This window comes from Lissotriton helveticus, chromosome 6 (assembly GCF_964261635.1).
Source record: "Lissotriton helveticus chromosome 6, aLisHel1.1, whole genome shotgun sequence".
NCBI lineage: Eukaryota > Metazoa > Chordata > Amphibia > Caudata > Salamandridae > Lissotriton > Lissotriton helveticus.
This window is the reverse complement of record NC_136067.1, coordinates 809036833-809064545: the sequence shown is the minus strand read 5'-3', so window position 1 is coordinate 809064545 and position 27713 is coordinate 809036833. Positions and strand designations below refer to the sequence as shown.

The 27713-nt window shown below is 47.7% G+C and overlaps 1 protein-coding gene across 2 annotated transcripts in view; it reads right to left on the bottom strand.

Moving 5' to 3' along the window:
- The window catches only part of ASCC3 (activating signal cointegrator 1 complex subunit 3), a 2002173-nt gene that overhangs the window by 1090194 nt on the left and 884266 nt on the right, over positions 1-27713 (bottom strand). For both annotated transcript variants that reach the window (XR_013596163.1, XM_078648375.1), the window contains exon 13: positions 470-541. Coding sequence is in view for 1 of the 2 variants with exons in the window: in XM_078648375.1 (XP_078504501.1) it covers positions 470-541 (72 nt within the window). In the remaining variant the exon portion in view is untranslated. The remainder of the gene's footprint in view (positions 1-469; positions 542-27713) is intronic.

Sequence of the window (27713 nt, the reverse complement as noted above, 5' to 3'; positions counted from 1 at the left end):
GTATTTTCTCGATTTTATTGTGGCTCCTGAAGAAGGCGTTCCCAACAACGCCGAAACGCGCGTCGATTGATTAATATTGTTTGCCACTGTTTTATAATTTTTCATGTAATAGTGTCATAAGTTTTTAAATGATTAATTTTGTTTGTATTGTTTTATGATTTTAGTATGTAATTGCGTCATAAGTATTTAAACATTGTATTATTGATTTGTTTATGTAATTTGTGGATTATTATGTTTTTCATTAACAAACGTTTTTAATATGAACAAGTTCACATATGAATAAATGCAATCTTGTTTTTTAATTATTTTGTTGGGTGCTTTCCGTGCATTTTCTCCCTTGTTGTATGAGTATTTGATTACCCTTCTCACATTATCTAATATCACCAACATACATATGTATACAATCAATGTAAGGATTGCAAGAAACCCGTACATTGGTTTACACTCCAGATCGCACATATAACGGTACCTGATATCCTGCTTTAATTTCCTTCAAAACATTTTCGTAGCAGACTTCTTCCATATCATGCAGTTGCTGAACCTGGGTAAGTGGAAAAAAAATATTGAAAAATTCTGCTACTGAAATATCACAGATTGTATCACTGGAGAGCAAAAAAACACAGAGCAGTATAAATAGTGCCTGAGGAGAAAAGCTTCCAAGCCCTTCCCCTCTTGACAGACCTCACCGACACTAAGAAATGTATCTCTTACTCAGATCCACCAACCACAACCCACATGGAGACAAACCTCCCACACCAAAACTACCTTTTCCCCCTGTGCCTTTCTTCCTTTTACCCCACTTGTATTCAGTGACCGTGCCTCTTTTGCCCTCATTTCTTAAAAAAAAAAAAAAAAAAAAGCAAAAAGCAAGTAGGTGTTTTTAACAAAAAGAAAACGTTACAGCAGCGCAGACCTTCAAAAATGTCCAGGTTTTTGGATATCGGTAGAAAGAGTGAATATATTCATCTCTATAGTTTGGAATCCCTCGCAGGGAAGAAGCATGCACCAAATATGGCGACTTGCACTTCCGGGTAACTAATCTTTTGGTCAGTAGAAGCCCCAGATCAATGAAACAGGAAGTGGCCTTGTGTTTTTGGTCGATGTGGTGCAGGCCCAATAGGCATATCTGCCACTTGTATAAGGAGGAGTGTCCCATGCAGTTTGTCAGGTGTCTGGTGACTTCAAGACAGCACTGATGAAGAGATGGGCAGGCCCAAAGCATGTGTAGAAGACTAGTATCAGGCAAGCTACAGCAGGGACATTCTGCGTCTATGCGATGGAAAAATTGGTTTGTCTTCTCTGGGGTGAGGTAGGCTCTGAGGAGTACATAGTATTGAATAAGGGGAAAGCGGGCATTGCGTGGGACAAGGGCCAGGTATTCTAGTATAGCATTCCACTCCTTGTTGGTGGAAAGAATGCCCAAAACTGTCTCCCAATGCCAGTATGAGGGAATAAGCAGCATCGCCGTATGTGTGCGTAGAGTCAGTAAGACCGAATGTCAGATGCCGCTCTGTCCCCATGACATGTAAGTACTGGATTGTGAGGTGCACGGGCATTCTTGTTACTGCTCCCCCCATTGCCCACCCAGTGCCCCAAGGAGAGAATTATTGAGCAAGAAGTTGCCAGGCAGAAGGCCTGCTTCTTCAATCAGAGATTCAAAGGAGATAAGGGAGCCGTAGCGGTATAAATCCCCCATGGTGTGTAGGCTTACCTAGTGCCAGGGGGCCATCTACGCTGGAGAGGTGACCCGCCCTTCCCTTGGTGTGCCCTGGCATGGTAGTGCTGAGGCGCTGGGTTGCCCTAATAAGGGCTTTATCTATTGCATTGGTATGCCGCTCGTATAACACTGGAGCCTGGTGTCTGTGCCCTACAGCAAAAATGAAACGGATGTAAAATGAGGGACAAACTCTAAACTGGGAAGGCAGTGGCAGTATTGGTAATCTGAAGGACCACCATCCACCCGGCCACCCACTGCTGTTGGGAGGCCAGGTAGTAGTGCTCAAAGTTCGAGACTGTGAGTCCACCCATGTTCGTAGCCAAGTAAAGTCTATGCAGCGCCACACTACAATGTGTATTGTGCCAGAGAAACTCCCTCGTAAGCTTTTCAAACAATCAAAAAAAGGATTTTGGAACATACAGGGGAAGGTTAGCGAAATAATGTAACAGATGGGGCATCATCACCATTTTGGTAAGCACAATGCGAATAGGCCATGGATAGCGGCAGTGATTGCCAGAATCCCATCTGTGCATTCAGTGAGGATATTGCAAGGCTGAGGATGCCATCAAACAGATCGGCAGCCTTGTAATAGACCCGATCGCCCAAGTAGTGAAACATCACGGGTTGCCATGCCAAGCGAGCACCATTAAGACAGCAAAGGTGGGGGGGGGGGGTTCAGGTGTCGCGTCACTGAAGGGAAACAGGCATGTCCCTGGGGTACAGGAGGATGTTATCTGCATACAGTGAGACTGAGTGCAGGCCGTCGCTCAGCAGAATCCCCCAGTTACGTTTGTGCGCTCCAAGGACCATTGCTAGTGGTTCCACCGCTAGGGAAAAGAGCAAAGGGGACAGCGGCATCCCTGTCGGGTGCCCTTGTGGATTGTGATGGGGTCAGAGATGAAGGCACCTGTAGATAATGGTAGGGTTTTGAGTACTTTGACCAGACAAATGAGGCAGTTCCCCAGGCCATAGCGTGGCAACACCTTGAATAGAAAGGTCTACTACAAAGAGTCAAAAGCCTTTTCCAGGTCCAGCACGAGACAGCCCCCTTGTGGACAAGGGTGGGGGGCGTGTTCCAGGATCCTGAAAAATCTCTGCAAGTTAAGGAACTACTGCGGGTGGAGATGAACCTGTTCTGGTCCAAGTGCACTATTGATATTGATATTGAGATGTATTTATAAAGCGCTCGTTCGCCCGGGGGCTTCATGGCGCTATAGACAGGGACACAACGCATCAGTCACAGGAAGCAAAAAGGTACTCATCAAAACGCTTGAGAAAAGAGCCATGTTTTGAGGGAGTGTCTGAAACTAAGGATGTTAATGCTTGGATTAAAGGAGCCGAACGGCGACAGGGATTTTGGCCAAACTTTTATAGTCCGTATTAAGGAGTGCCAGTGGCCAATATGATCCCAGACCAGTAGCGTCTCCGTCAGGTTTGGGGAGAGAATGGGGGAGCACCTCGAAAGGTGTGGCCGTTAGACAGGTGGCTAGTAGAACCTCATCATAAGTCTCTTCAGGCAGGGGGCTAAAAGACGATGATAGGCCTTCTACAATTTGGCCAGGAGACCATCTGGGCCTGCGGTTTTGCTTGTGGCAAGTGCATGAATGGCCCCCTGAATCTCAAATGGTTACCATCGAGTTCAGATCTCTGTTCAGGGGACACTCGAGGCAGGGGCATATTGGCTAAAAATGAGTCAATCTCACCCATGGATACATGTGCTACTCTCACATTCTCTTAATAATGTGGACGTCACATGCTTCAGGAGATCTCAGCATTGCTTCAGGTTGTGGTCATCATTTGTTTGCGCTTCCACCTGTCATAAGTGCGTTTTGCCAAGGGATTATTTTGGTTCCGTAGTAGGCTATAGTCTATAAATAAACTCAGTGGCGTAGCTATTTTAAGTTCAACCAGCAGACAGAAATCTTTGGTAAAATAATGACGTGTACTGGAATAAAAGAGCTATAAATGACATTTCTCAAACTTCAAGGATTTTTCAGACCAAAAGTTATTTGGCATGAAATAGCATTTTTATTCACTTACGATTTGTTTTGCATGTCCTAATTCACATGGCGGAGAAAGCGATTAACCCTTTAATGTAACAGCCTTAAATGCTACAGATTCAACAACAGAAGTCTCCTGAGACATGACAATACCACAGATAACTTGGTAATAAGTCATGAGCTTACACAATTTTACCAATAGCAAGTTAATCAGTGTTCCTGTGGCAAATGTTCATTAATGTATCCACTCATATCTCCTCAAATCTCTCAGTCACATCAGTGTATACGCACCCAAATTCCATGCACTTATCTATTGCTAAATTCAAATTGGGACATGGGTGCACTAATCCAAGCAGCGTATTCATAAGTGAATACTTTACATGTTAGATCAAGTACTTCGTAACAGCCGTCTCTTCAGGATCTCTCAAACTCTCTTCTGCGGCTTACTTCTGGTATGTTGTAATAGGTATTTTTTTCTGGTTGTCAGGTAACTACTCTCTAGTTTGTGAGCGGTTATGCTCCGGTCAGAATTGTGTTTTTTACTGCGATAAGCCTTCTCTCAGTATGTCTCCTGGAAGATTACCAATGATGGAGTGTTTTTAAAAAAAAAAAATCCGTACATTCGTTGTAGATGAAAAACGTGCCTCTCTAAACACCCCAACCCATTTTCACAGCTTTTACCCCTTTCTGTACTTTCTTATCTCCTAGATATTCAAAGCTTTCCCAGGCAAGAATTCTGCTGTTTCTGAAAAAGGAGAGTCTGATTTACCAGTTAGTAAGACCCTCTACTCTGTATTAAAGCAGTGTGCACGGTTGTTTTAGGACTGGAGGTATTTTTGTCTCTTCTGGTGGTATCTTTTATCTTTCCTACTTGGCTCTGCCTCCTTTCTCACTTTCACTTGATGTTCTTCGGTGTTTCAAGGATAATTACCAATGGATGCTGGATTTTGTAGGTCAATTCCATGCTTCTTCAGTTTTCACATTTTCTCTGACTGAAGTACGAGTTACTTACCTCCGGTAACGATGTATCTGGTAGAGATGATTCTAGCCGCAGATTCCTTCCCATAGAATTATCCCCAGGTGGTAGACTGGATCCGGAAAACTTTTTTGCCACAGCATCACTGCGCGCCAGGGGACGGCATTACGCGACTCCGCCCAAGCATCGTCTGTGTACGTGACGTCAGCGAGGTCACATAAGAACCCACCCGGCGCGCCTACGTCGTTTTTTTTCGGAGAACTTTTCCGCGCCACAACGGGGAGCCAGCAGAGAAACCGTGGAAGCATGGGAACAGTGTGCGAAAAAGAAAAATTAAAAAGGAATGGTGATGAAGAACACCATAAGGAGCAGTGCAAAAACGGCACTACCCAAAAGCAGGGAAAGGAGAAAGAACAGAGCACAGCCCTGAGCAGCCATCCTGCCAGTCATGAAAACAGTACCCCCCTTAAGACAAGGAACATATGCAAAATGTCATGACAACATGTAGCGGGACTACAACCCCAACCAAGACCCATGAAGGGAAACCAGTTCCAAGACAAACAGGGAACGACAGACCTCCAAGGCAACCCCAGCACAGAGTGCGACTCCCCCCCCCCCCACAAGGGAGCTAGGGCAGGGCACAGCCAAATGACCCAAGCCCAGAGGGTAACAGAGGAGCCAGGACCTTCAGAAACAAGAGGGGGGGAAAGGAGGGACAAAGGAAGGCCATCCTCAATCCTGGAGCAACCAGAGCAGAGGAACCAGGAGTACCTATAGATCCAGCCTCAACAGTGCCAAAGAAGAGGAAGGAACAAAAAGCAAGACAACGGCTCGTCAAAGAGCGAAATAATGCACGCACTCATCAAGCCATCCACCGGGAGGCGAGTCCAGAAGGGCAAGCCAAAGGGTCCTCGCAGAACGCGGAGGAAGTGCGGGCCGTGAAGGAATATGCGGTTAGAAACGTCTCTACCAGATACATCGTTACCGGAGGTAAGTAACTCGTACATCTGATAGAGACTACTAGCCGCAGATTCCTTCCCGTAGAATAGATACCCTAGTCATACCCATGGGGAAAAGGGCCTGTGGAAGGACCCCACCAGCCTGGACATAACAGAGAGGCCCACAGGGGACTAGTCCAATGGACAGGGCGAAGAACCCCATCTTCCCAGGCAACATCACTGCCTACATCCCAAGAGGGATCCCAGCCTCCAGGAAAGGAGCAGGAAGGCCAGGAAGTGCCCGGACACACTACTACGAGGTGTCCGCGCACACAACCTAAAGAAGCATCAGCAACATGCATAAACGCCATGGAGTGCAGGGGCCTGAAAGCGACCAGAACTCCCTAGCAGAGCGCCAGCTATGTAACAGCTAACACTACCCCACATAGGGTAAGTTAAGTCCCAACACAGGGGAACAGTCTTTGGAAGAAACTTCCGCAGCAGATGAAAAAAAAAACGAAAGAACCACGGGGAAACACCCCTCACCCCGCGGAAGACTTATTAAGCAGCCCAAGAGAAAAACAGAAAGTCTAATCTCAGGGCCAAGTCTGTGCAGACAACTCTAGCAAAAACACATAGTCAACAAAGGGCCACCCAGCAGCCAACAACGCCACAGTCCCAGCAAGGAGGACTCAAGGGGCCATAAATCACACCATACAGCAAGGGCAACCGGCCCAGAAGAAGGTCCAGAACCAGATCAACTCAGCAGACACTGAGAAGGGGGAGGATAAGGAGGAGGACACCGACGAAGCCCTGCCAAGAACCTTTGGATGGCGGAGTCTGCCAGGGCATGGAATAACAGGGTGCCATCGAATGGAAGATCAATCAGCCGCTTCCGAACATTTTCAGGGAACACGCCGTCCCGAAGCCAAGCATGGTGGCGGAGGGCAATTGAGAAGCCATGGCCCGGCCCAGCACCTTGAAAATGTCCAGAGCAGAGCGGAGAATAAACGCTGCTAGCTCCCGGCCATCCAGCGCATTATGCCGTAAGTCCATCTGAACAGTCTCTTGTGAAGCGGCGGATCCCAAGGACTCAGCCGGGTCCCACAACCAAGAGGTGGTCCTAGCCAACACATATAAGGTGGTAAGGGCCCGCGGGGCAGCGCTGGTCGAGGCGAACATGTTGCACCCCCAAGAGTCCAGCAAGCGGGCCTCCCGGGACGGTGGAGACAACAGAGGCGGCAGGAGGGAAAAGCAGTCCGCAAAAGTGGACTAGAGGTAGAGGGGTAGAGGGAAAGACATGCCGGGTCACGCGGCTCCGGAAGGTGCCAGTGCAGAGGTGTGGAGGCACCGGATCCCCTGAGGCGGGGCGCCTCCAAGCCCCCATCAGGGAAGACAGGAGCAAACCCTGAAAGGGAAGCAATAGCTCCCTCCCATCAGAGCCCTGGTGGAGATCCTCCAAAAGATGAATCGCCGGGAAATGAGCAACCAAGTCACTCATGCGCAGAATACCCACAGCCTTGGACACTGCGTGAGTGAAGGCCGCACCCGCCTCCGTAGGGCCCCACGCTGGAGAAAGCAGCTCCTGCGTGGGCGACGGCTGCAAACTAAGGCTGCCGTCCCAGAAGCTGATCGGGGCGGGCAAAGGCCAGACCTGGAAGTTAGAAGGAACCGAAGATTGGGGGACCTGTTGCTCCTCCAGCGAACACCTTGGCCTCGGGAATGGCGTGGAGCCGCTCTTCGATGACGCTGGAGAAAAAGTTACCACTCGGAGGCCGGTCTCTGGGGAGGATGACACCAGTAGGCACCCAACCTCCGGAGAGGAGGGAGCTTCCGAAGACAAATCCGCGACTCAACGCCTGTCTGGTGCCGTAGAGTCCGCCCCCGAGGCAGGACGTCATCTTCATCCAGCGCAGAAGGAGATGCCGGATAGGGCTCCTCCAAGTCACACCGTGCCGGGGACCGGAGCCGGGCCGGTGTGGCCAAGGGGCAGCGCCGAAACGACGCCGACTCGACCTCCGACGCAGCAGCCGCCTGCCTGGAGGAACGAGAGGGGCCAGGGCAGTGACACGAAGCCCTCCGCCAGCCTCGGCCCAGATTGGGACAGAGGTGGTCCACCAACCCAGGCGGTGCAGCCAGGGCCGATTCAACCCCTGACTCGCCCTCCGACGAGGCAGCTGCCTGCGGTGAGGGACGAGAGGGGCCCGGAGGGGGACGAGGAGTCCCCGTCCAGCCGCGGCCCAGAGCGGGACGAGGAGAGTCCATCGACCCCTGTGGCGCCGCCAGGTCCAGCAGGTGCCGGCGTCAGCTCAGCCGTGGACAAGGCCGCAGCCTGTCCAGAGGGCCGAGCGGGGCTCGGGGAAGCGACCCGAGCCCCGGTGACCTCCTGCGACACCACAGGGACTCTTGCGGGAGTTTGCAGCGAAGTAGAGGCGCTGTGGCCTGAAGGAGGGACCCCCAAAGGGCAGCAGCCCAACAGCACCACATCCTCCAGGCCAGTCAGCGCCAGAGCCTCCGGCGACGCTGCGGAGGGCCCCGCGCAATGGAAGGGATCCGCTAACGCCCCAAGAGGGGAAGGAGGAGGAGGCCTGCAAAGCCGGCGCATACTCTCGATGCCCTTTCACTGGGAAACAGTGGATAGGAGGACAACATGCGGGCTTCATCACCTGCGAATAGCCCACGCCCCGGCAGGCCAAACACTAGCCCCTGGGGACAAGCTGCGACATTTACCCACCGGGGAGCGACGCCTGCGACATCGGAGAGGGATGAGGACACTGACGACGGCCGCTTCTGAAACCGTCTGCCGAGGCTGATCGAGGGGATGAAGCCGACTTTGAAAGACGCGCCGACAGCAGTTTCATCCGGCACTCCCGCCGCGACTTCGGCTTCAGCTGTTGGCACGCCTCACAATCAGTGACGCCGTGATCTTCCCCTAAACACCACATGAAAATGAGGTGAGGGTCCATCGCTGACATAAGACGCCCACACGACGTGCAAGTCTTGAAGCCCGAAGGCATTCGCACTGTTCCACCAAAATATATCACAAATGAGGAAAGAAAAAAGGGCCCAAACAGGCCCGAACGGAGACCGGATCCGCATTGCACACGGAAAAGGAAAATACTGACGTAGGCGTGCCGGGGTGGGACTTATGTGACCTCGCTGATGTCATGTACGCGGACGACGCTTGGGCGGAGTCGCGTAATGCCATTCCCCGGCGCGCAGGGATGGTGTGGCAAAAAAGTTTTCCGGATCCAGTCTCACGCCTGGGGATAATTCTATGGGAAGGAATCTGCGGCTAGTAGTCTCTATCAAATATGCTGTTTTCTCAGCATGGTTTTTTTCTTTCTCCCTTATGCACTTTTCCTCTACTAGTGACATACTACATTATCACTTTTAGCATCCTGTCAGCACAAGCTGCCAATGTACTAATGGCTACCAGTTCTGTTCGCTCTCTTTGCTCAGTCTTGATCAACATGTCATCATTAAACTGTGAAAATTCAATAGGGACAAAGTTTTCACTGTGATGATCCCTCCTCGTTCCACCAATACGACACTGTTGTGTAGTCTCTCCATCTAATCTAACCTTGTTTAAAATTCTTTTACTAGATCCATGTGTGTTTTCCATGGTTAAACTTTCTACCAAGATTTATGTAATTCTAGCCAAAGTAATCTCTCATTTAATAAAAATGCAGCTCAGAGGATTGCCCCTGAAACACGTTAGTAGAGTATTAACGTCCCTAGAAACAAGGAGTTCTAATTCACATATGCCACTAGTCAGTGGGTCATGTCTGTCCTTCTACCGATTGACCAACCCTCTAGTTTTCAACTTCAAAATCACATATTTTGACTTCACACTCTTGCAAATATCAAAATGAGTGGTTATTCTCCCCAAGCCTAAATTATTACCTATTACAGCCTATGTCCTCAATTGCTGGCCAGGCCCTCTATGCCCCTAATCCACATTCACTGTCACTGCTTCCGTTCTTGCTTCTGTCCATGTAAGCAGTTCTTATTTAGCTCATAACTTCTGTTTTATCTCCATCATCTACTGTCTTTACTCCAAGAGTGTCCACTTTGCTTCAAACTCAAGCTTTCCCCAGCGGTAGCCGCATCATGTGTCTCACATCTGCAGCAGTTATACTTCTACACTCTTGAACGGTTCATTATATTGACATATTGTATAGGGTTTCGAATCCTGAGGCTTAAATATTACCATTGTTAGCTTGGCCATGTAACTGTGCAACCACGACTGTTCCCTATTCCCTTCCTCTTCCTGGTCACACTTTCCAGACACAGCATATACACTTAGAATTTTCACTACCTTCTTGAAACACAACTACCCTCTGTTGATTTACTATTGGATTTCTGTCTATTTCCTCCCTAGATGCTAATTCAGTCGTTCTTTCCAAATATGGCCTTCTCCCAATGAAGACAAGCTCTCCAACATATTTACTTGTATTTGTATGCCTCTGCTCCAGCCGTGCACAGGTATTTTGTGAGTATTTTGTGCTCACTATTGCCTCTGTGAAATTAGTTCATTTACATTGATGCTTTCTTGTATTTTTCTGTTCTTTTATACCAAAATAGAAATATCAGGTTGAGCGTAGTACATTCACAGACTATCTTTCTATGATAAAATGCAACTCCACATAAACCTAGTAATATCAGCCCTTGCATTGCAACCTCCTCCAAAGATTTTCTTCACTGACTGTGCGTTACTGATAAAGAACTACTATAATATACACAAAAAAGTATTCTTGTTATACTTTTGTCGGAGATCAGAAATTGGCAGACCAAAAACAAATAGATCACAATGATTATCATGCAGCAGATTTCTTGGAAAGCCTAATTCGCCTAAGTCGCACTAGATATCACCCAGTCTACCTTGCCAGCATAAATCACATGTTCCTTCACATTCTCCTCCAGGAAACCCTCACATATCTACTATCCCATAATTATGGTCAGTGGGTGTCCTATCAGATGCATTCCTATAAATCCCACCTGTCGCACTTTTACACTTCTTATTCTTCTTTTTACATCTACGACGACACCATCTTCACACCTCGAATCCAAATGTTAATATATGATTCTATGTCATAGGGGTTTTGTACCCGTTTCGGGTCAAGTTTGCGCTATATAAAACTCTATAATAATAATAACACTTACAGTAAGATATATACTTCATAATGGTATTTAGAGAATACAAAAAGAAAATGTGAGGGTCATGTGGTCTTGGTCAAAAGAGGAGTTACAAATCTAGCCAGTTTGATGTCTGATGATCACGAATGATGATCTCAGAAGTAAGATTTACCTCATTAGTGTCCAAAAGACACCGTTTAAGAAAAGCTACAAAATCAACTTTTGTAGCCATAGGGATCAAACCTCTCATGCTTATCACTCTGGACTCTGGACGTATTGTTGTGGGGATCCCGGATGAACAGCCTAGATTTCACATTTGAACAGTATGTGAATGACATCCAACTCTACCACCATCACGAAATTATATCACCTCAAACATGACAATGTGAAATATGCATTTTCACTCACAATTTCACATTCACAGACTGATTTAATACAATTGTTTTTAACCATGTTTTTTATGATGTGTAGAAGTGCATTTTCTAATGGTTTAGTTTGGCCACATTCCTGTTTAAAATGTCTTTTTTAGTTAAAATGGAAGTCATGTCCATCACTCATACTGTGCTTATCCTTACACCCATCCTATCCCCATAGGCTTCGCAGTACACAGTCAAGCTGCAATGTACTAGAACATTTTCACTTATAAGTTCACTTTGCTCATGGCGAACCTTTTTTTACCTCGAATGTAATTCGAGACATGCTGCCACCATGTCTTCCGTTTCTTCAGTAAGACTTTATCATCCACATAGTGCAATACTGTAAACGTATCACGTCTTGTTCGAACATCTCCGGAGAACATTAGCATAGAAGGGGCTAAATAATTATTAATGTGTTAGATTAGTGCTTAGGTGTTACGGTAATATAACATTATCTTTTGTGCTTTGATTTGCTAAGGAAATGATACATCACTCACACCACAATGATGCTACAAAAGTTCTTATTTTCTATGCAAGAATTGTATATATAAACCCTCGATTTTGGCAGTGAGCCAGAAAACTTTCGTTTCTACTAGGGATGCTGTCTGATGCTATTTTGATTTTACGATGTTTCTTAAATTTTTCAACCAAATAAAAGATTGCGACCTCTGTCCGACTGGACATGTCATAACGAATATAGTATCCATTGTGTCTATATTGATTGCTTTGTGAATATTTCTTGTGCATGGGACCACTGTTGTTCTCAAAAATATGTTCCGAGGTCCTGTGCTGACTCGTTTGGGCACCCTTGTTGACCTTTAAACATTTTGATTTTCCTGCCTACTGAGACTTAGAATATTTTTAGATTTTTACATACTCTGTATTACTTATCATTCGAGAGGCATCATGGTATTGACTTCATACCACTTATTTTTTAATTTAATAATGAAATCCTTTCATTTTTCACTGATCTAGAACATAGTTATTAATTAGGCCCATTCAATCCAATCATTCTTAATGAATTGCAATTTGAATGATTTTGATGCTTTGGGAGATGCCTTGAGGCGGGTACACATTGCCTTATGAAATTGAGTTTTAACATTGTGTCCAATCCAGTAACTTTGGAAGCTTTGATTGAGGTCAATTTTGGGGTGTCTCAGTTTTGGGGTAGCCTTAGGCTCGCACAACCATCAGAATATTGGGCTCTTCAAGGCATGTGGGTTCCAGAAACAGCACTCAGTGAATGACTAGGCAGTAGAAATTACCATAATAAATCTGAAATATCAATTGCAATTCCAGAATTGACTCCAGCATTAAGCTACATAGAAGTGCAGATTTTTAGAGAGAAAAAAAATCAGCAAGCCTCCTTACAGTCATGACATTATAGGCTTGGTGGCTGGCTTTCAATAACACAGAGGTTATTTCTTCAGATTGTTAACTACCATAACTTAAATCAATCTAGCTCAACTCTCTAAAGAGAACACAACCTTACAACAACCAAAATCAGTATTATAGGGTGGTGATACGTGTAAATGATATAAGCAAGGGAGAGGTAATTGGCCTAGCAGTATCTGTCCCCACTCCTACCACCCCACAAATCCATACTGCACTCAGGCATCAGAGTGGCTGCTTGATTCAGATGTTTTGATCAGAACAGACCCCTCTAAAAAAAATAAGAAAATAAACCAACAATAACGGGTGCTTCCAAAGATTAGAGCTAATCTAAATCTAGTGGAGCGGTGTGGTGCAGCGGCCAGGGCAGCTGAATTCGGAGCACAGGGTTCACGGTTCGATCCCCGGCAGCAGCTCAGCCCAGCGCCATGTTACTCTGGGCAATAGTTCACTCAATTTCCACGACGGCCCCCAGCGCCTTGAGACCGGTAAGCGTGAGTAGTTCGCGCTTACAAATAAGGATTTACATTAACACTAGATGTCCTCAATATCAAAAGTGGACAAGCGATAATGCTTGCCAGGTCTTTCTCAAGATCTAGGACAAAAACATGAAACACTTTCTTAAATTTATTTATTTATTTTATTTATTTATTTATAAGAGTTTTATATAGCGCTGGCTAGACCCGGAGGTATCAGAGCGCTCTACTTGAGATTCCACAAAATTACAAGATTGCATCAGTTCCAATTTACATCAGTTGCGAGACAAACAATTACAAGAACATAGAAAACGAGATAAGTGAAGAGTAGAGGGGAAGGGGGTAAGGGTAAAGGGGTGGGAGGGAGATACGTCAGAAAGACTAAGGAAAGTCTGCCCAAAGTCCGGCTGGGTAGGTGACGGTCAAGGGGGAAGTCCCAAAACCCATCTCCTCTATAGCTACCAGGTAGCTCCATCGGGCTTAGGCCAAATAGCTAGGTCTCAATGGGAAACAATTAAAGAACATGGAGGGCAAGACAAATGGAGCGTAGAGGGGAGGGGACAGGGAAGGTGTGAGAGGGAGGATAGGGGAAGAGCCAACAAGGAGAGACAAAATGAAGTCTGTCTAAAGGCCGACTGGGTAGGTGACGACCAAGGAGGGAGTCCACGGCCCATCTCCCCTATAGCTAAACCAGGTAGCTCCATCGGGCATCAGACAAAATAGTTCAGTCTCAATACATTGAGAGAGGAGAGAAGGAGAGAAGGAGAGACATAAATAGGGTGAGGATGCGGGAAGAGACGACAGGAGAGACGAAAGGAAGTCTGTCTAAAGACCGACTGGGTAGGTGACGACCAAGGAGGGAGTCCACGGCCCATCTCCCCTATAGCTAAACCAGGTAGCTCCATCGGGCATCAGACAAAATAGTTCAGTCTCAATACATTGAGAGAGGAGAGAAGAAAAGACATAAATAGGGTGAGGATGCGGGAAGAGACGACAGGAGAGACGAAAGGAAGTCTGGCTAAAGACCGACTGGGCAGGTGACGTCCAAGGAGGGAATCCCCGACCTGTCTCCCCTATAGCTAAACCAGGTAGCTCCATCGGGCATCAGACAAAATAGCTAGATCTCAAATGACGAGGGAAAATTCACAGGTAAACAGGGTGGGGACTAGGGCCAGGACAGGTGAGGGCAGAGGTCAGTAGCAGGAAAGTGGAGAGGAGTAGAGCGGGGAGGGGTAGGGGGTAGGGAGTTTGGTAAAAGTTACATGGTTATAAACAGTTACTGGAGCATGGTGATGCATACGAAGCAGCTATATTGGCTTCCTGTGACGTAGCGGTCGATGTTTAAGACCCGATGCATGGTCTTTAAGACCTTGACCAGTTTGTCCGAAATGGACAGGTCGGGTGGAGGTGCTGTAGTTAAGGTTCATGTCGGGGTCTTTGGCATGTTTTCTGTGGCGGTCTCGGGGACCGCGGCGTGCTGCGATGCTCTCGGTTTCCCCATTGCTGCGGCGACTGAAGGAGTGGTACGTGGTGTTGTGCCAACTGTATGTATGCTGGGTGATCCTGACGAAGGAGTGGCACCCACCTAACGGAGGAGGGAACGCGTAGCCGTTCGATGGGCGTCTGGAATTGCGGGGGGCTCACGCTCCAGTCACCTCAGAGTTGATCTTGCCACTTTGTCCTTGCGGGGGGAGGCGGGTGCTGTGGCGCGGTTTGGGTGTTGTCGCGGGGAAGCAGACTTTGTAGGGAACCCAAGTGGTCGGTGAGCTAGTTCACGTGTTTGTGCAGTAACCCGGTGAGGAGATCTGGACTGGGAGAGTTAGGGTTACAGGGCCGCCATCTTAGGGTTAGGCAGCCACCCTCGTGGAGCCGGTATGTCTTTGCAGCAGGGTGAGGGAGTCTCTTTGGAAGTGCCCCTGATTATGTGCAATCGCTGCTCACCTTAGTCTCAAATGATGCCGCACTCCCCCAGGAGTGTCCAGATGCTTAGAAACGGCTCCGTCGGCCGTGTTCAGTGCTGGGGTTCAGTGCTGGGCGCCATTTTGGGGTCAGGCATCCCTGGCCGGTCGGGGGTTATCTCGTGTTTCCCCACCATGATTGGGGGCAATAAGCGATCTTCAGGTGCAGGACTTGCCTTCACGCAGTGTGTGGTGTCACGGGAAGTCTCTGCTCACCTGCTGTGCCCGCCCTTGTGTGTTGAGATGAAGCCTCTGGCATGCGGCCCGGGGCGGACTCCCAGAGCCTGTGGTCAGAAGTCCGCAGGCACCACCCTGCTGCCGGGAGCCTGCAGGAGGGACCGTCATGGCAGAATATATCGGCGATGCTTGATCGGCGCAAGTCGAACTCGGCCTTTAGGCAAGCTGCATGAATTCCGGTTTCGAAATCTTTGTGCCGGTGGGAAAACACTGCGGTGAGAACGCCGATTCAGGAGGCAGGAAAGAGGGTTCGCAACAGAGCATCAGCCCCGAGCGGACAAAGAAAACACTTAAAACACAAATTTGTGAAACTGGGCTGAAAATTGGTTAGGGTAACTGGATAAGCAAACAATAACAGCGAAAGAGAAAAGATACAAAGACAAGATACACATTATCAATTGGATCTATTATCAGGCCTTACAGAGTCCATCAAAGTCTACCATGCATTTTACATTCTAAAGCTGTTATGTTATGAGCCATTAGTTGTCGCTGTCATGTACCGCCACTAAATAAGTATGAACGTTTCTCCCAACCTCAGAGATTACCCAGTCCTCCACAGGTTCTAGCTTCATTATATCAACAATCAGAGGAAGTAAGCAGATGTGTTGAACACCCTTGCAGTGAATCAGTTAAAATCTTGTATAACGAAATACATCCTTACGTTTAGCACATATATTAAGGCATTAAGTGTTCACAAAGTCGCCTTCTGATGCATGCAACAAGTTCTACTGCATCTTAAACTCTGCATTCATCTAAATGGAAGAATATTAAAGTACCGAACAAAAATAACTATATCATACTTCAGAAATGTATTTTAAACAATTAATGAAGGTTAAGTTAAGCACATCATAAAAAATGCCATATGGATAACTATCCTTTGGCGTAGAGCGTTGAAATAGCTCCCCACTGTTGTAAGATACATTTCTCTTTTGCAGATGGAAGGCATCAATCGATGAGACATGGAGTTCTGTACAGTACAGAGCCAGAGGCTTATTCTATGATTAAATGAGCTGTTAACAGCTTGGTATGGAAATGAATACAAACAGTGGGAGAAATGCAGATGGCAATGTGATTTCCACACCACAGTCCCTGCCACCAAACAGAGCAATGATAAAAGAACACAAAAGAATCAGGGCAGATTCCCTTCGCTCTGATTTGAATCAATCTTTTTTTCCTTTAAACCATGTGCAGCGATTATGTTATTCCTGAGGCAGACGAGGAGTTTCTGTATTGGCCTAAAGGAGAATTTCAGTAATCAATCCAATATTCAGCAAATGATTTGGAACAATGCTTCAGTAAATTAAAATTAATTTTAACACAGATTTTCTGTTTGATCTGATTTGTGAATATATAGGGTCTTCTTCACAAACTGCATTTTGAAGTAGTGAAAGTACTACTTTCTGGCTTTTCATAACAAGAAAAATGACAAACCTACAGCTTTATCTTTTCTGTGCTGAGATCTCCGCCTCTGTGGTGGAGATCTCCGTCTATATAAATGGGCTGTAATTTCTCAAAAATAGCGGGGGAGTTCAAGAGAACTTGGTTGGGACATGCTAATATAAAACACCACCCACAAAAAGAGTAAGTTGATTGGAAATCACAAAGTACACTTCTAAAGTTACTACAGCTCTAAAAAACATCTTGTTTGAAAAAATATTACTAACCAGACATTAATTATAACTCTCCACTCTGCCATGCACTGTGTTGTGACAAATGATGTCATTTGAGAAGTTATGTGCTGTAATGAATGCTATGATTTAACATACTTTAAGTGATATAGTATGCAAAGTATAACCAGTGCATGGAAAAGGCATGAGTTATACTTAATGTAGTGAGGCGATTGAGGTGACAAGACTGTTGGGAGGTGGATGACTTACAGTAATTTGAAAGTGGTGCATAAATTATAAATTGAAGTTATAACTAGTTCTAATTGAAACTTCACAATTTTTAATGTGTGTGCATTTTAAGTTGGGTTTGTATAGAAAGAATACATGAGGTATTTTTCATTGTACGTTAATAGTTTTTATTTTTTAATAAATATATGTTTCAAATTGAAGTGTGAAGTGTCATTCACTGGAGTGTCTTAAAGTGAAGTGTAGTACAGTACAGTGAATGAGAGTGTTTTATAGTCTAGTGTCGTAGATTGGAGAATTGTAGAGTGGAATGGAGAAGTGGGTGACATAGAACACAGGGCAATAAAGTGTCATACTATGGCATGGAGTGGGGTGTCATATCGTGGAGTGAAGTATCAGAGTAGAGCGTCGTGCTGTACAGTATAGTGGAGTGTCAAACAGTAGAGTTGAATATTGTACAGTGGACAGTCATGAAATGGAATGTGGTGGAGTGTCATTAACTAGAGTATCGTCGAGTGGCATTTATTGTTGAGGGTAGAGGCATAGAGTGGAGTAGAGTGTCGTACAGTTCAGTGTTGTCAAGGGCAGTGTCATGCAGTAGAGTGGTAGAGAATCCCGTACAGCCTAGTATTGTACCCTGGAGTATCATTATTTGTGAGAACACAGTGCATGGTAGAGTGGAAAGTTCTAGTTAGTGTTTTCTGGTTATCAGGCTGAAAAGAAGTGCGCTACCTATAATAATTTGAAGGTGGTGGATACATTTTAAATTAAAGTTATAACAATAATTTTTGAATAATTAATGTCTGTGTACTTAAATCTTGTTTGCATAGGGAATTTTTTTTCCTAACTATAACTAAGTTTTAACCTTCGTTTTTTAATTGAATTTCAATTTTTACAAAAATATGCTTAGTAAAAATGAGTTTCAGATCGTAGAGTCCAGTGTAACGAGTGGAGTGTTCTTATATGGAGATTGGAATAGAGTAGAGTGGCACATTGTACAGTGCAGTAAAGTGCTATATAGTGTAGTGGCATGGTGGCTCATAAAGTGGAGTCTATTATCGTAGACTGGAGCAGCGAGATGTACAGTGGACTGGCGTGTCGATCAGTAGATTAGGATTTCGTGGACTTTCAGAGTAGAACAGTGTGTTTTAGAGTGAAGTATAGTGTTGTACAGTAGAGTATCATCAAGTGGAGTGTCAGAGTAAAGTGGAGGAGAGTGTCGTGGAGGAGAGTGTCATAGAGTGGAGCGCTGAGTCATATAGTGGAGGGGCGTATCATAGGGAGAAGTTGGGTAGCTTGACATGGAGTGCCATAGAGTGTAGTACCACGGCGTAGAGTAGATGGTCAGAGTGTAGTACAGTGTTGTAGAGTGTAGTTTCATAAAGTTAAGGAGAGTGTCTGACAGTGGAACAGCATAGAGGGTAGTATGTTACAGTGCGTGGAGGGGGATAAAGTGTAGCAGAGTGGAGTGAAGTGAAGTACACTGGAGTGAGGTAGTGTAGAGTGGAGTAAAGTGTCAGACTGATGTGTCATAGTCTATAGTAGCGAGTAGTGCAGTAGAGTGGAATGCCGTAGCACACACTAGAGGAAAGTGTCATAAATTGGAGCACTATGTTGTATAGTAGAGTGCTGTGGAGGAATTATAGCATTGGAAAGTGATGTAGACTACAGTGAAGTACAGTGACACACAGTCTAGTTGACTTTTGTAGAGGGGAGTGGTGTGCATTACAGCCTGCATGGAGAACATGCCCACCCCTCCAGCCCCTGGATGAGACCGTGTCACGGCGCTCAAACCAATCACAACGCTGCATTGCAGTGTTATGATTGGTCAGGGGAGCCTAGGTGCTTACCAATCCCAAAGATGCATTGCAGCGCTGTGATTGGTCAGTGGAGCCTGGCTGTGCTTCCTGTTCGAAGACGAGAAGAGCAGGAGCATAGACGCGGGACCGTCGGCAAGGTAAGTTTGCACACTCAACCACTCCCCCTGCACGACTCCCCCTCCTGCCCTGCCACCCGCGAGCCATGCCGGCGGCCACTAGTGGCACACAGTGTTGTACAGGGGAGTGTAGGGGTATAGACAGGAGTAAAGTGTCAGAAAGTGGCATACAGTGTAGTAGAGTATTGTAGAGCGTAGTTGTGTAGAGTACAGTAATGTGTCAAACAGTGGAGCTGTCTAGAGTTAATTGCTGTATGGTAGCTAAGAGTGCGGTAAAGTCTTGTACAGTGGAGTGATGTAACGTAGTGTGGAGTACAGTACAATAGAGTGTATTGGTGTGTTGTAGGGTAGAACCACGTGGCGTGTAGTAGCGTAGCATAGGTAGTAAACTTGTTATAAATTGAAGTGGAGTGCTGTGTCATATAGAAAAGTGTTGAATAGTGGAATAGAGTGTTGCATAATGTATTGTACAGGCATAGAGTGGGGTATAGAGTTGGACAGTGGTGTGTACAGGGATAGAGTGGACTAGAATGTCGTAGAGTGCCATAAAGTGTAGAGTGGCGTACACTGTAGTGGCGTGGAGTGGATTGAGCAGCATACAGCGAAGTAAAAGTTACTTACCTTTGGTAACGATGTATCTGGTAGAGACGATTCTAGCCGCAGATTCCTTAACGTAGAATTATCCCCAGGCGTGAGACAGGACCTGAAAAACTTTCTTTGCCAACAGCGCCGGGAGTGGGGCGGTACCACGTGACTCCGCCCAGACGTCCTGCGCGGGCGCGACGTCAGCGAAGGCGACAACAGCAGGCTGGAGCAGGAAAGAAGCAGAGCACCACCCTGGGACACAACTTGTGCAAGCCAAGGTAAAAGCACAAGGTGGCAGAAAGGCACCAAAAAGCCAGGACAGTGAAGCCATAGCAAGAAAAGCGCTAAGCGCCACTCTGTGGAGCCACCTTGCAAGCCAAGGCGAGAACCATCCTGGAGGCACAAGCACGTGAAAGCGCCGTGACAGAATAAAGAGAGACAGAGCGAGTCTACCTCTACAAAAACAAGGGCCCCAGCCAGGAACAACAGCAATCCAACCCAGACTACACTGCCAAGGATGGCTATACCTCCTGAAAGGAGGAGGAGGCCAAGGACAGGCAAGCCATTCACAGAATACGATGCCATCTGAAAAGAACAGGAGGTCAAATGCAGGTAGAAGAACCCCATACAAGAAGACCAGGTGGGGATCAGAAACTCTAACAACAGAAGGAAAGAGCAAAAGTAGGCTCTCACGCTGGAGAAAAACCAGCTGGAGGGATGCCTGACCAGAAGAACACGAAGAGGACACCCACAATGACAAGTCACCCAGAGTAAGGTGACCCCAGAAACCCAAGCAGAGGGTCCACGTAGAACAGGGAGGAAGGGTGTGTCATGAAGGAATCTACGGCTAAAATCGTCTCTACGAGATACATCGTTACCGAAGGTAAGTAACTTGTACATCTGATAGAGACTACTAGCCGCAGATTCCTTAACGCAGAATAGATACCCTAGCCATACCCAAAAGGGAGGAGGGCCTGTGAGAAAGCCTTCCCACCAGGAGAGACACAGGGTCCCAACAGGGGGCATGCCACAGGGATAAGAAGGGAAGGCCAGGATATCCTAAGCCCCACCAAGGGAGAACTGGCCAACAGCCCGCAGGGGCAGAAAGCGCTCGCCAAAGCCTCAAGGAACAGAAAGCCCACTCCAACCCTTAGGGAGGAGAGGTAGAACCGGAGGCAGGGCCCACTGGGAGAAGCCCCTACACAGAGGCAGAAAGTGCCAAACACACCCCAGCCTCAAGCAGCTGACAAGGCAGGACGACTGCATCACTAGAAGTGCAAACGGAAGAAGAAAGGCACAATGGTGTAGTAGAAAAACAGGCCTGTACTGGCATGCACAGCCAGCAGCCAACAACACCACAGACGGTGCACCCAGGACAAGCCAGAGGCCAACCGAAGGTAGAGGCCAGGAAGGCCCAGAAGAGCCAGGGCACGCCCCAAGGGAGGGGCTGGCAGATACTGACACACAAATGAAGTGGTACCAGAAAGAAGGAAAGAAGGAAAGAAAGAAAGAAAGAAAGAAAGAAAGAAAGAAAGAAAGAAAGAAAGAAAGAAAGAAAGAAAGAAAGAAAGAAAGAAAGAAAGACGGGGGACGGACCAAGCAGTCCACCAGAACCCAAAGCCAGACAGAGGACCAGGGCGGACAGAAGTGCAAAAACCGGTACAACACAATGCCACAGACAGCAGGCCAGGCCAGGCTAGCGACACAGGGACACAGCGATCCAGGAGAAGGACATACCTGGGTGTAACGCAAGCCACTCCAAACCCAACAACAAGAGGATCGCATCTGCGATATACTGCGAACCCACGGAGAGCAGAGGCCCGAAGGACGACCACACCTCCCCAGCACACAATAGAGCTATATAATAGCTACCACTACCCCACAAAGGGCATGGTACATCCCAAGAACATGGGAACCCTCTTAGGAAAAACATAACGCTGCAGAGGACCAACAGAAGACCTGTAGAGGAACCGCAGACGGCTTGCCAACCAGCAATAAAGAATACACAGAAGGCCTAATCTCAGGGCCTACACGGCATACCAACAGCCAAACGCACAATCAAAAAAGGGCCGGAGCAGCAGCCAACAGCACCAAAGCCCTAACAAAAGGACTTGAGGGCACTTCAAACACACAACCGGTGCTACCCTCTACCAGGCCCCAGAAAAACAATGGGAGAACACCCCCAAAAACCAGACCGATTTACAGGTCTCTGAGGGAGAGGAGGAAGAGGAGGAGGAGGAGGACGAAGCCCTGCAAGAAACCTCTGAATGGCATAGTCCGCAGGGGCGTGGAACAAAAGAGTGCCATCAAAGAGAAGGTCCACCAGCCGTTCCCCAACGTTCTCCGGGAACACATTATCCCGTAGCCAGGCATGTCAACGAGGGGCCACAGAAGAAGCCATGGCATGACCAAGCACCTCTGAAATGTCCAGAGCAGAGCAGAAAATAAACGCCGACAGCTCCTGTCCGTCCAACACATGGTGCTGCAGATCAACACAGGCACCCTCCTGAGAAGAGGCAGACATAAGGGACTCCTCCGTATCCCACAAGCAAGAAGTGGGCCTAGCCAATACACAAAGAGTGTTAAGGGCCCGGAAAGCCACACTGGTGAAGGCAAAGATATTGCGCCCCCAAGAATCTAACCAGCGTGCCTCTCGCAACGGGGGAGACAACACCGATGTCAGGGAGGGAAAGACAGTCTGTAAAAGAGGGCCCCTGGTAGAGGGGTGAAGGGAAAGACAGACAGGATCACGCGGCGCAGGACGGTGACGGTGCAGAAGTTGTTGGAGCACCGGGTCCCCCTGGCGGGCCGCCCCCAACAAAGAAGTATGGAGCGAAGCCTCGAAGGGAAGAAGCAGCTCTTGACCACCAGTACCCTGATGGAGGACCTCCAGAAGATTGTCCATGGGGAAATGGGCAGCTGGATCGCCCATGCACAAGATTCCTGCTGCAGTGGAAACTGCTTGAGCGAAGGCAGCACCCGCCTCCGTAGGGCCCCACGGTGGTGAAAGCAGTTCCTCATTGGGCGACAGCTGCAAACTAAGGCGGCTATCCTCCAGCTCAACAGGAGGAAGGAAAGGCAAGTCCAGCAAGGAGGGAAGGGAACCGAGGAATGGGGAACCTGAGGTGACTGTGGCCACAGCGAAGGCGAAGAGCCGTCCTTAGAAGACGCTGGGGAAAAAGCCACAACGCGGCGACCCGTCTCCGGAAAAGATGAAACCAACAACCGCCGAACCTCTGGAGAAGAGGATGCGTCCGAAGATGAGTCAACTACCCGACGCCGTAGAGTCCGCGACCGGCGTCAGGTCAACGTCGACCAGCGCTGAAGGAGACGCCGGAACGACCTCCGCCACAACGTGCGGCGCAGGAGATCAAAGCTGGGTTGGAGCCGAGGCAGCTAGGGAACGGGGCAGAAAAGGCGTCAACTCGACCTCTGACGCGGCAGCCCCTGCATGGAGGGAAGAGGGGGGGCCCGGGGACACGCCTGACCCCTAAACGGCCCCTGTGGTGCCACCAGGGCCAGCAGCCACCGGTGCCTGAGCGGCGTCACCTCGACCTCGGTCAAGGCCGCTGCCTGCCCAGAGGACCGAGGGGGGCTGGAGGACAAGCCCCGAGTCCCGGCAACCTCCCGCAACACCACAGGGACCCCCGCAAGGGTTTGCGGCGAGGCAGAGGCACCGTGGTCTGAAGGAGGGAACCCCAAAGGGCCGAACCCCGACGTGACCACATCCTCCGAACCTGGAGCCGAGTCTGTCTGTGCTGGAGACGGAGCTGCCGGCGATGCCCCAGAAGTCATGTGGCAAGGGATCCGCAGACGTCCCAGGAAGAGGAGGAGAAGAAGGAAGAGCCAACAAGGCCTGCAAGGCCGCCGCATAGGCCTTCATATGGGCTCTAGTCGCCCCGCGCCGGGAAATGACGGATAGGGTGGCGACGCGGGGAGCTGCGCCACCCACGGAGAACCCATGCCCCCAACAGGCCGTAAACCAGCCCTTCGGGACAAACTGCGACACTTACCAACAGGTGAGCGACGCTCTTCCGGCCTGGGAGAAGGATGACGTCGGAGACGGAGGCAGCGGTTCTTGAAGCCGTCCGCGTGGGACGGACACGGCGATGATGCCGACCTGGGCATGCGTGCCGGAAGGAGTTTCATCTGGCGCTCCCGCCGGGACTTCGGTTTCATTTGCTGACACGCCTCACAGTCCGTGGAGTCGTGGTGTTCTCCCAAACACCACATGCAGATGGGATGAGGATCCGTCGCCGACATCTGGACAGGCCAGGAATACGATTCGGGTCCGCGTTGCACGTGGAAAAGAAAAAAACTGACGTCAGCGCGCCAGGGTGGGGCTTATATGACCTCGCTGACGTCACGCCCGCGGAGGACATCGGGGCGGAGTCGCATGGTGCCACCCCACCACCGGCGCTGCAGGGCAAGAAAGTTTTCTGGGTCCAGTCTCACGCCTGGGGATAATTCTACGTTAAGGAATCTGCGGCTGGTAGTCTCTCTCAGATCAAACATGCAGTTGAATACTGTACAGTGGAGTGTAGAAGAGTGGAGTGGCATAGAGTGGAATAGTGTGGAATGGTGTACAGTGTACTAGCATAGAGTGGAGTTGCGTAGAGTGTAGTCTTGTACAGTGGAGTGGGGTAGAGTGGAATGCCATATAATGGAGTAATATACTGTAGCGTGGCGTATAGGTGTATGTGAAATTTAGCAGTAAAATAGATCATGGTGTATAAAATCTGACATAAGTATTGGGTTGCCCATGAGACATTATGATGATGCTAGGGTCCGTAATTCAATAATGCAGCTAGCCCTTAGTTATATTTTGGGCCATGGTATATTATGGTAACTTTGCAGTACACCGTGGTACATGATGATGACAAGCCAGCATTTAATTGGGTAATGGCTGTTTTTAGAGAATGAAAAGGCAGCCATATTGTTTTTACTTCACTTTGGCTGTGTTCTGTGTTAGGGCTTTAGATATAGGTAAGTAGTAGGTCCCTATCTATTACCACTTCTTTAAAGAGGTAATAGGAAGGCAATTCTTTTTTTTTTTTTACATATTTTTAATTAACAGACTTGTACCACAGTGGTTTCCTGAAATTTTGTGAAATTCCCTGAAAGTACAGCAGTGACAGATATCATTAAGTTTAAATGCCTTGTAACTTAAAAAATACTTACTCTACTTAACTGCAGTACTTCAAAAGAATCATCTGTGCACCATAATGTAGAATCCTGCCAAATTCCATGTAAATCAGTTCAGCCGTTTTCGTGCTAAGTCAAATACTATAGTCTATGGAAAATTGATGAGTGGAAAAATGCGCTTTAGAACGCCCTTTTATCTTTGAACCCCCTTAATGATTCACCACATAAAATGTCATCATCTCAAAATATAGAAAACGCTATAGGTCTGGAAAGTTTCGTGTTGATTCGTCAAATAGGTGGAAAGTTATTAGGGAGCTAAAATCCAAGGAATCCCTATCTCTGGGAATCCTAACTATAACTACAGAGTGGCAATATGTATTTGTTTATTGGTTTACATAATTATGTGACTATAAATGTGTCTTTTAGTTGTTCATTTAGATGTGCAGTCTAGTTTATTTTTTTAATTCCTTGCTACTTTTTTTTTTTTTAATATATCTTTGCTTTGAAACATACATCGGTAGACAATACAATGCAGAGGGTCGTGCAGGTTATACATTACAGTATGCATGGGTGGACGGATACATTGACTTCACCATAGAGAGAGACATCATGGGGATATAGGGTCATCGTGTTCAATACTTCGAGGTGGTACACAGATCTCTCCTTTATAAACATTCCACGGATTCCAGATACGGGACCATTTCCTAGGACACCCCCTTGCCAAATATACAGTTTTTTCTCCAAACATACACCAGTCAAGGTTCTTCCCCCAGGCTTCCAGAGTGGACGGTTGTGCTGCCCCCCACAGTTGTGCGATGTTTTGTTTGGCCAACATGAATCCCAGTGTGACCCATTGCGTCTGAGAAGTGTTCAAATCTGTGGGCTCCCAAATATTTAAAATACATCGTCTCGCCTCCGGGCGGAGAGAGACACGCAACACCTCAATGATCGTGTCGTGGATTTGGAGCCAGTAAGAGCTAACATGTGTGCAATCCCAAATGGTGTGCATGAATGTTCCGGTGAGTCCGCAACCCCTTTTGCATTCGCCTGTGTCAGACCACCCCATGTGCACTAACGGCGCCCTGTTATGTAGATCCTATGAAGGATTTTAAGATGAACCAGTCGCAGACGTGCGGGAATAGCCACCTCCTTAGGGGAGGATACTGCAGCTTGCCAATCCTCATTCTATCCCATTTTGTGGCCACTGATCCCACAGTGTCCGTAGAGGGGCTGCCATGTGATTGATTAACTTTTTATATATTAATGAGATTGTTTTGTCAGGGAAGTGACCGTCTAAAACTCTGTCTTTCAGGGGAGAAGCCTCCGGGGGATCGGAACCCTTAGGCAACAATGATTGGAGTGAGTGTGAAACCTGTGCATAACGAAAATATTTGGTGTCTGCAAGCTCATATTCGCTCTGAAGCTTACTGAAGGACTTGACCCCTCCTCCTCCCCAGATATCTTTGATAGCCGAAATACCGATCAGATCCCACATATCGAAGCCCTTCGTTTTGCACAGGTCGCCCAACTTCTCCGAGTCCCAGAGAGGGGTGGCCAAAGTTAATTTATGTCTCCAACCAAGTGATTTGGTAGTGTTATGCCAAATTTGAACAGAATATTTCGTGGGGCCCGTCAACACATATCGATTCGGTCGGGAATACAAAGCTCTGCCGTAAGTGCCCCCCAGTAGGAGCCACCTGTCCAGGGCGTATCCCGGGTTGTCCGCACGACCATACGTACAATGATTGATGGCCGTCAGTTGGGATGCCCAATAATATTTCTTGATATCTGGGAGGCTAATGCCTCCTTCGTACCAGTTTAGCGTTAGTTTGTTCAGGGCGGGGTCTTCCGTCCCATAATAAGTCCTTCAGCAGGCCCTTGATCTCCCTAAAGTAATGTGCTGGAACTAAATCTAAGGTGTTTTGTAGGGCATAGAGGAATCGTGGTAAGGCCATCATTTTCAATACGGCGGCCCTGCCCAGGAGTGAGATGGGGAGTATCTTCCAACTAGCAATGTCACTTTTGAGTCTTCGAAGAGGGGGAAGAAGGTTTTGGGCATAGCGGACCGAGGGGTCAAGTGAGATAAAAATTCCCAGATATTTAAATCCGGCTGTGTTGATTTGTATTTGACAGTTCCGGGGGGGGACAGGGGGGCCCCCGCTCAATACAAATAGTAGGGATTTTCCCCAATTGATGGAGAGTCCAGAGAATCTGCCGAAGATTGTAAGGATATCTAGTACTACTGTAAGAGATTTCTTAGGAGAGGCCAAATAGAGTAGTAGGTCATCTGCGTACAGAGATATGCGGTCCTCCCATCCGGGGGACCACCACAGCCCCTTGATCATCGGATCCCAACGGATCCAAGCAGCAAGGGGTTCCAAGGCCAAGGAGAAAAGGAGGGGGGCAGTGGGCAACCCTGACGAGTTCCCCGGCTAAGCGAAACTTTGTTATTTGCCACCACTTGAGCCAGAGGTTTGGAATATAAAAGACGCACACAGTGAATATATTTCGGACAAAATCCCAACTTCGCCAAGACTTCCCATAAATAGGGCCACTCAATTGTATCGAAGGCCATAGTTGCGTCTAGTGACACAATCACAGCTGGCACTCGAAGGGTGTGGGCTCTATCCACCACCCTGAACTCTGCGTAGGTTGAGGGCTGTATTTCTATGGGGCATGAAGCCAGATTGATCTGGATGCACTAGGCCACTGATCACTTTCACCAGGCAGTTAGCTAATAGTTTGGCTAATATCTTAGGTTCTGCGTTTAGAAGAGAGATGGGCCTATACGAGGCACAGTCTGTTTTAGCCTTCCCTTCCTTATGGATAGTGACAATGGTAGCTATTCATCTGCTCCCGGGGCAGCATTCCCGCTTCCCTAGATTCTTCGAACATAGCTTTCAAATAAGGGGCAAGTTTATTCGGCTTAACTTTGTAAAGTTCAA